This window comes from Gopherus evgoodei, chromosome 5, assembly GCF_007399415.2.
Source record: "Gopherus evgoodei ecotype Sinaloan lineage chromosome 5, rGopEvg1_v1.p, whole genome shotgun sequence".
NCBI lineage: Eukaryota > Metazoa > Chordata > Testudines > Testudinidae > Gopherus > Gopherus evgoodei.
Window position 1 is genome coordinate 82,475,559 of NC_044326.1, and position 9,897 is coordinate 82,485,455.

Genomic DNA, 9,897 nt, shown 5'->3' on the forward strand with positions numbered 1-9,897 from the left:
AGTGGATGGTTCCTTAGTAAGGATAGCAGAGGATAATTACTTCATTAAGAATTATTGCATTACCCTCAAAACCATTTTCAAGCTATATATTATGGAAATAATACCTTTACCCCAAAGGGTGCTAGTAGTTATCATCACCAGTCTAGACTCAACATTTTTTCTGAACCCTGAAAGTTCTGCACAGAATAAATAACACCTCCCTTACTCTTGTCACTGTCTAGCACAATTTGTCTATAGATCTCAAAGCATGTCTCAAAGAAGGTAAGTGTCATTATCCCCATTTTACTGAGGTGCAGACAGGTGAAGTGAGTTGCCCAAGGTCACACAGTAGGCCAGTAGCAGAGCTAGATATAGAACCCAGGACTCCTAAGTGCCAGCTGAATGGGCCACATTGCCTCTCATCAACTAATCAATTACTAATTGCACCTAGAGGCACCAGAATGCTAAGCATTGTACAAAAACATAGTGAGAGACAGTCCTTCTAACATAAGATTTACAATCCTAATAGAAGAGATAAGCAAAGAATGTGAGATAGCTATATTATTATCCCTATTTTACAGACAGAAAACTGAGGCACAGAGCAGTAAAATCACTTGCCGCTGGTTATACAGGAAGGGATAGATCAACAAAGGACTTAGGAACCTCTCTGCCATGTTAGGTGCCTAGGTCTAACATTTAAGCAACATCAAGAGTTCAAAATCCCTGCTCAGATGCCACCACAACCTGAAAGTGCCTAAACTCTGTAGGTGCCTGAAGTTCCACCAGTAAAGACCCCATGGGCATCTAAGTTTCTGCTGGGCATGTACAAAACCACCAACACCCCCAAGCCACTCCATGCGTTAGCTCACACCTAAGCCCCGGCAAGAGTCTTAAATTAGACGTTCCCCTGCCTATCTCATCTGTGGGGCCCAAACAGGCCTCTCACAAAAGACAGCTGAGGGCAACCTGACTGCGAATTTTTGGGGCTGCCTGGTGTGAGTGTGTGTCCCAGACTACCCAAGAGCTAGGGCACTCACCTGGGATGTGGGAGACCAAGGTCATGTCCTTACTCCTATGAATATTGAAAACAGGTCTCCTAGGTGAGTGCCTGAACCAGTCAGCTATTGGCCATTAAGAGGTTCATTCTTTCTGTGGTTTTTCATGAGAAAGGGCTGACCTAACTCCAGGAGAGGGCACAAGCCTGTGAATCCCAAGCACAGATGGGCAATTCCCTTTGGCTCGGAGTTGAGCACTAACTACCTTCCACTGGCATTGCCCACTGGTTAGCTTAGGTGGCACCCTGCTAAATTGCAGTCTTTTGAGGATTCCTTCTGTAAGCACCAGTCTTTCCCCATGCACTGTATAGGGATTCTGGATACCTAGTCTGGGGCTCTGAATTCCACTAGGGGGGCAGGGAACCTAAAAAGGAGGCCCTGCAGTGCTGAGGATTGGAACACCTAAGTGCTTTGTGGACCTAGCCTGAAATCTGTAGCAGAGCTGGGAATGGAGCCTAGATCCTTGTTCAATAGCTGAACCACAAGACTGTCCTTTCTCTAGCCCTATTGGGCAAGGGACAGTAACAAACGTAACATACAAGACAGTCCTTGCCACTAAGAGTGTGCAATCTTGCTTACAGGAGCAATGTGCTTTTCAAAGCATGGGTTCTGAACCAGTGGTGACTTGAAAGGAAAACACTTTGGTCTACAGCTGACACACACAATTCCCCAGAATGGAATCTGTGGCTGCTTGAAAAATAGCAGCCTGTCCTTATTGAATAACCTGTGCCTCTTACATTTTGTCCTGGAGAGTAACTGGGGCTTCTCCTTGAACTAAACAGCTGAGGCTCATCTCAGGCACCATTCCAACATTGTTCAGAATCATATGTTAGTTTATTACTCCAGTGTTACTGAAGCGATTGCTCCATGCCTCCCTTAGATTTCTCCAGATCCTAACACTGCCCTGGCTGCAAAGGACATAGTGTGGGCGAGTGGGAAACTGCTACTAAAAATGGGAGGAGCAGGAGCTTCAGTGCAAATTCTGGGAATCCAGGACAAAGGCACTGAGAAGTTGTTCCTCCACCACTGTCCCACCCCTACACATTGCATCACAGTGCCCGCCCCCAGGTTCAGCCAGCTCCCTTAAACTGGTGCGGTGAAGTGCAGGGGAGTCAGGGCAGATTCCAGCAGCCCGTACAGCTGAATCTCTCAGACACTAGCTGGAAGCATCCTTTCGTGTAGACATCATGGTGCCAAAGTTACACAGCTGGGCTACTGCACATCTCCTGTCCTTACTCTTTTCAGCTTGCATGGCAGTAAGTGAACTGTACAAATGGACTAGTAAAAATTGCAATGCCCCCAACATACCATAAAGAGAACACTAATTAAAAAATAATGTGTTTTCCCCCTTTCAGTATATTGCTACCAGAGAAACACTGCTGCATCTTAGAGAACGATTGTAAGTAGATGTGTAATTTCTTTCTTCTAAATTAAGGAGCCGAATAAAATATTGTTCCACTTATAATTATCATTCATTATTAATTTGTTTTAACATGCATTGTTATTTTCAATATCTACTGTTATTAAATGTAATATTATGCTTTACGGTTCACTCTTAATAACAGCATTCATTGTTCTAATATGTACTGTAAATTCCATTATAGTACCATGTATATTCTAAAGTATACTATTATCAATAACATACATTATTATTTTTAATATTTAATAACAATATGCATTACCAGGACTGTCTCTACAGCACAGTAGCAAATGCCAAGTCCTACCTGTCCACAGTTACTGCATAAATCCTAATTGAATGTTGGTCTGCCCTTAATATTTTCCTGCCCTGAGTGACCATCTCTTTTGCTTCGCTGTAGAACCTGGACTGGTCCATTATTATTATTATATTATTATTTATTAGTTGTATTATGTTTAATTATTCTTTTCCCTTTAGGGTAGCTATTGCCCAACTACATGCGGCATTGCAGACTTCTTGAATAATACCACCCTGATGTGGATAAGGAGCTGCAAGTCCTTGAAAATCTCTTGCAGCAGATCACTAACTCTTCCATTGTAACAGAACAGTGATTCGCCAAATCCGAATCCTCAGCCCCCCAGAGAAACAGACTCTGCCAAGTGAGAACATAAAGACTATTACAAAACCTGAGAAAAATACACATTAATTTAGTCTTCTACTTTACATGTAATTTCATTAATATATTGTACCTGTTCTACAGATGTGATTGACGGTTTTACTCAAAAAACAGGAAAATAATTGATGAAATTATCAGATATGAAACAGTATTACGGAACATGAAATACTATACAGTAGGTATTTTTCACTTTTGATATTGTCTTACTATGCAGATCTGTTCCTTTATTTTATTTTACCAGCTACAACTGAAGTTTTTTCACAGCACTTCATTTCTGCATATAAAGACCATTTTGGTGTCTTTTCACTCATAACTGCATAATTAGGATCTGATCCTGCATTTCTTGAATACTCACATCTCCCACTGGAATACAGGATCAGGCTGTGAGAACATGGCAAAGTTTGGCCATTCTTTTTTTTTTCTTCAATCAGTATTTTTGTTTAAGTAATTGTTCAAAATTTTTCCATTAGTTATTCTTAGACTTCAGAAATTTTAGTAACATGAAACTGTAACGTGGATCTTACCAAAGATTTGTTTAGCCAGTTGAAACTTTTTTATTGGTTTTGCTGAACGCACATCATGAACCAAATTCTGCTCTCTGTTTCATTGGAGTGTATCCAGAATAACTATTAAACTCAAAGGTGTCCATCTGAAGTCTATACTGTTCTATATATTTGAAAACATATTTAACTTATCTAAATTTTAATAATGAATTATTATTTATAAATTGTAATTGTACTATTTAACTTTAAATGCCAAAGTCACTCTGTGATAACATTATGCCAGGAATCACTCATAATTGGTTAAAATACAGTAATTCTGAGTTTTTGACATTTAGAATTAATATAACTATATTTTATCTTAAATACCTTCGCATCACCTGATCTGAGAGCATTTTTTATTTAACCACCCACTGATGAAAGATTTTAATTTTCATAGTAGATTTAGGTTTTTATTTTTTTAAAATTAATATGCTCTATGTAATATTAGAATGAATTGCTCTCAAATGTATTCACTCTTTTAAAAACAGAAATATGCAATAGTTAATTTTCATAATATGTAGGGCCATGGATGCAGACTCTTGTTATTTTTTCATGTTATTTCAAGTTCCCATAATTTTATGAATGCCCAGTTTTATGAAAGTTTCAAAAGTCCTCTACACCTTCATAGAAATCAGGTTTCTATTGTCCTTTCTTGTACTTTACTATATACCGGGTTAGGCAACCTATGGCATGTGTGCCGAAGGCAGCACGTGAGCTGATTTTCAGTGGCACTCACACTGCCTGGGTGCTGGCCACCAGTCCGGAGGGCTCTGCATTTTAATTTAATTTTAAATGAAGCTTCTTAAACATTTTTAAAACCTTATTTGCTTTACATACAATAATAGTTTAGTTATATATTATAGACTTATAGAAAGAGACCTTCTAAAAACATTGAAATGTATTACTGGCACACAAGACCTTAAATTAGAGTGAATAAATGAAGACTTGGCACTCCACTTCTGAAAGGTTGCCGACCCGTGCTATATACTTTACCTCCAGAACCCAGACCTGCAAATCTCACAAAAGAAAAAATCCCGTAGAGCTTTGTCCATGCACTGACTGCAGGAATGGGCTTTACTGGGTAAAGAGATACTGGTCCAAGTAAAGCATGCCCCAGTTAAGCATCAAAGAGTTCTGTGGCATCTTATAGAGTAACAAATATATTGGAGCATGAGCTTTCGTGGGTGAATACCCACTTCATCGGATGCAAGTGAAACATGTGCTTCAGTGCTTTCCTGAATCAGGCAATGGGCCTGCTCAAAACTGAGCATGCATGTAAGCACTTTGATTAGAGCCAGCGTGCTCAGTTTGTTGGAGGATTGACAAGGCAAAAGACATTCAAACAACAGGGAGGTGGTGAAGGGATAAGACCTGAAATGGTCACGTAAATTCAGTTTCAGATCTGGATACATGTAATAAACATTGCATCAAAGCCAAAATTCTAGAAAACATGTATATATATGGAAGCCATAATAGGTATTTACAAAGGGCTGGAATGTGGCTGGCCCTTATGCAACAGCATAGTGAAAATGAGAGTGCAGAGGGAGACTACCCACCTTGTACAGCCTTCTTATGGGCTACTCAGAACAGTAGTATTTGCTCTCAGAAGAGTGCAAAAACTGCTACCAAGTTGCTCCCACTCAAAAGCAACTTGTAATAAAAGGGGCAGATAGAGAAGAGGAGTAGGCAGAATCTTGGCTCCACTTTCTTGTGCACCAGCCAGACTCTGATTGTAGCAAATTATTGTCCTCCCAGTGCAAATGGTTAGCTCTATAAGGCAGAATGCCCAAATACTTGTATGGAGATTGGGCAGCTCTGTACTGCCCCACAGTGTAGGACTGTGGCTAAATACCACACTGTAGCCCAAAATGATTTACACTGTCGCATTAAATAAAGCAACACGTTTTAGATTAGTACATTAGATATGTAAGGCATATTTCAGTGAAATATATATTGTTCTCATTAAGAAAAACTGGCATAACGTGTAATTTTTATGTTTTTATCTCTAGACAACTGACAGATATGTTGACGTCAAACACTATCAAGATTTCACAACTAAAACAGAAGGCTAATCAGCTTGCGTCACAATGTCAGGAGCCATGCAGAGACACAGTCCAAATACTGGAAACAACTGGAAGAGGTACATGAAATGCTTATTGTGTGGCTTAAATTAATTCTTAAGTGTTATCTGTCGACAATATAGTGGTGAGGGCCATCTGAGTACTTAAATGGATGATCCTGCAAAACTTGATTACAGGAGTTATTCTTAATCACATGATCCATTGATTGCTCTAAGAATTACCCATGGGAATAAGAGACTCAGCATCATGACCAATATAAAGAATGCTTTTCCATATTTACATTTTGTTATTGCTATTTTTATGTTTATTGTTGGCTAGTGCTTCATTCAACAGAAATACTAGACAGATGTTCTGCATATAGGATGTTGTGGAACAAATCTTATTTTCGCATTTGGGCATAGTTAGCCAAGATTTGACTATCCCAGTAAACCCTATCTTTATTGTAGTCCATAGATCAGGCAAGTGCTTTTCTGGAGTTATAAGAACAGAAAGGATACTATAGTATAATAGTCCTGCTCAACCACACAGAAATAATTAATCTAATACATTAGACCTAAAAATGCCCTTTTTATGACTGCAGAAACAAATAAAATTATTGTATTTTACATTCAAGTTATGCTACCTAGCTATTTACTAATAGCAAAATCCTGCTCATCCTTATACAAGTCCTGTTAACTTCAATAGGACTTCCTGTGTGATGAAGACCTAGCCTACAGATAACTTTGCCATAGTAATTATTATATGTACTGTGTATATTGCACTGTACTAGAAAATGATCAGATACGTTTAAAACCACTTTTAAAACAAGATGAGACTGTAGCCAAAATACAAACAATAGTGTTTATTTATTGCAGATTGTCAAGACATTGCAAATAAAGGTGCCAGACACAGTGGTCTTTACTTCATCAAACCTGTAAAAGCTAAGCAGCAGTTCCTAGTCTATTGTGAGATAGACACATTTGGCAATGGATGGACAGTGTTCCAGAGAGTATGTAATTTATAAATTCAGGTCATGAATAATTCTGATTATATAACGGTATTTCATTTACATGGGCACATGTTGATTTGGTTGACTTTCTTTCTTTCTTTATCTGCCACCAGAGACTTGATGGGAGCGTGGACTTCAAGAAAAACTGGGTTCAGTACAAAGAAGGATTTGGACACCTGTCACCAGATGACCAGTCAGAGTACTGGCTGGGAAATGAAAAGATTCATTTAATAACCACTCAGTCAACTATTCCATATGCCTTAAGGATAGAACTGGAAGACTGGGAGAATAAAAAAAGGTATTTCACTAATGAGCCTTCTAAAAAAGTCAACTTACAATACACACCTGTCGTGTGTACTGATTTTTTTCGTACAACCACAGATATCTGTCTCTACTACCAGATATCAGACACCTGTCTCCACTACCAGATCAGTTTATACAACTTTCAGAAGAATGGATAATGCAGAGTCATTAATCTATTTGTATCAAACTACCTTCGCTATCAGTTTATAAAACCATAAATATATTTGCAGTTGAATTTTTTCTCACTACCTGCAACTTTGTGATAAAAAAGGGAGCAGCATATGCTCATGAAAGCTTCATGCTGGCATCTTTCTTGGAATATATAATTTACTCTGTAGAATGTTTTTCTGTTTCTTCCTTTCACAGTTTCTTCACTACTCATGTGGAGCATTTAAGACGTTTTACTTTTTCCCCGGGTTAGCCTGCTATGACACCCTTTGCATCCCATTTGATAACTCATCATTCTAACTGCTGGAAATTAGATGAGATTCCATTCAGAACCTGTTCTTGTCATACTTTGCTATTCTATAGAAAGAGACAGATGTTGAGTGGTGCAACCATTTTCTCCTTCCAGGAGCAATTTGCTCTCACCATCCCCATTTCATTCCAGCATGGACAATGGGAGACTGATTATCTAGCTAACTCAGAACTCCTGAAAGCCATTGCAAAGCACTACTCAAGGCCACTGAGATGACCCAGTTTACCTGTCTTTGACTACCTAAAGTTGGGGTGGGGGGTATAGAAGGGTTCATTATGATTCATTAAAGTGACATATTATAATCCGGCAAGGAAATATCTAATTAGATATGAGAAATGTCTTCTAATTAGACATAGAGTAACACAGGAACTGACTCTAAAATGCTGTCATTTATAGTCTAATTGTGTATGTTTTGGGAATCCAGTGTACACAAATTCACCATTATTTTTTTAATAGTACTGCAGACTATGCTGTGTTCAAAGTGGGACCGGAAGCAGACAAGTACCGACTGACCTATGCCTATTTTGTTGCTGGTGGTGAAGCTGGGGATGCCTTTGATGGTTTTGATTTTGGAGATGATCCCAGTGACAAATTTTTTACATCTCATAATGGCATGCAGTTCAGTACCTATGACAATGACAATGATAAATATGATGGCAATTGTGCTGAACAGGATGGAGCAGGATGGTGGATGAATAGATGTCATGCTAGTAACCTCAATGGCAAATATTATCAAGGTAATACATGCTTTGGGTACCTACTTCATATAAAAAATAACTTCATGGCTTTACAACAAATTCTAGTGATGAAGAAAAAAATTGTGTAGATTTTAGCTGTTTATTTATTTTTGGCCATGCCATTCCTTAAACTTCAGAGCTGATCAACACAAATTGATACTCTCCCGGCCCTTATATGTTACTCCAGATAGCTTCTGCTGAGCCTGGGGGGAAGCATTGCATGCAAGAGCTAAAGCATAGGTGCTGTCTTCCACTGCTGCTAGAGGCAAAGACAAGAAGTTTCTCCCTTTTGCTTTGTGGTTACAAAAGTATTGTCTCCAGCAACAGAGTCCCAATCATAATCCCATTGCAGGAGGACAGACAAAAAAAACCCAAGGCAAGGCGGAAAGATAAGGAAAAAAGGGTGAGAGAGAGGGAATTCAGGAGAGAAACTGACTTGACAGTACCGAAGTTTGTTCAAAGGGAGAAGAGAAGAGGGAATCTGCAATAGTGTGTTTGGGATATATACATGATGATACGATGTAGTAGAAAGAGTTTATCAGTATAAGTTTGGGATGGCTACATTACTCATAAATCATGTAGCCATGAAAGAGTTACGGATATCGCGTCCATCAAGTACCAATAAAACCTTTATTCCACACCATACCGTCATGGATTCATGGTTGATCTTGGGATTTCAGACCTTAAATCTGTCATTCATGTGGGACTGAATATTGGCTGTCTATACCTAAAACCAGTGTAATTTGAGGGGAAATCTACATTTGGAGAGGAGAATGAAACATTCTTCTGGTGGGCTGATATATTTTTACAGTGACAGCAGTTTGAAGCTGCTCAGAGATTTGGAATGTTAGAATAAATCCTGGGAGAGATAGATTAGTAGGTAGAGGCAATCAGTGGTGCATGATAAGTATAGTTTTACACAGGGATTTCGTTACTACAGACATGCATATGCATATACATTATTTTACAAACAATTATATATTCTGCTACAATTTATATTTTAGGTGGCACTTACTCAGCAAGAGAGGTTGGTCCATCTAGATACGACAATGGGATTATCTGGGCAACCTGGCGTTCTCGGTGGTATTCCATGAAGAAAACTACAATGAAAATCATCCCATTCACCAGACTTTCAATAGGAGATGGACAGCAGCTCAACTTAGGTGGCTCCAAAAAGGTTGGATCAGATGGCCGAGGTGATATTTAGAAAGATAATAGACAGCAGTTATCAGTTCTAACAATAATATATTTATAGCTCCACTCGGCATTCCAGTATAGCCTATAAAAGTTATCACTATGCAGCATTTTCCCAGAACACCATTTTTACTTTTATGTTAGTATATTTGTACAATTTTTATTTTAGCTGACTGACAAATAAAGGGATATGGTCTTGTCATCAGAAATGATCTTTGCCGTTATATATTTTGAGCATTGTCCCTTTTGAAAATCAACTAGTCTAAATATGCATGACTACCATAAACATTGTAACCATACATAGTTCATCCTTTGGTGAAGAATACTATAATACTTTCTTTCTTCTTCTGTTGTAGGTTGGAGACATTTAAAGAGACAGTTTAACAAAGATTTATCTAGACAGGAAAACAAAATATTTTACCTCTGGGACACTGACTTCATCTAGAC

The 9,897-nt window shown here is 38.5% G+C and overlaps 1 protein-coding gene across 1 annotated transcript; it reads left to right on the forward strand.

Moving 5' to 3' along the window:
* Window positions 1-2,284: 2,284 nt before the first annotated feature.
* FGG (fibrinogen gamma chain) lies at window positions 2,285-9,897 on the forward strand. The gene is given in 12 exon segments (XM_030565069.1): window positions 2,285-2,290; window positions 2,929-2,971; window positions 2,974-3,057; window positions 3,060-3,110; window positions 3,212-3,235; window positions 3,238-3,297; window positions 5,684-5,809; window positions 6,605-6,738; window positions 6,852-7,036; window positions 7,976-8,256; window positions 9,261-9,433; window positions 9,807-9,897. Coding segments are annotated over 12 exon segments (1,182 nt in total). The 3' UTR covers window positions 9,822-9,897.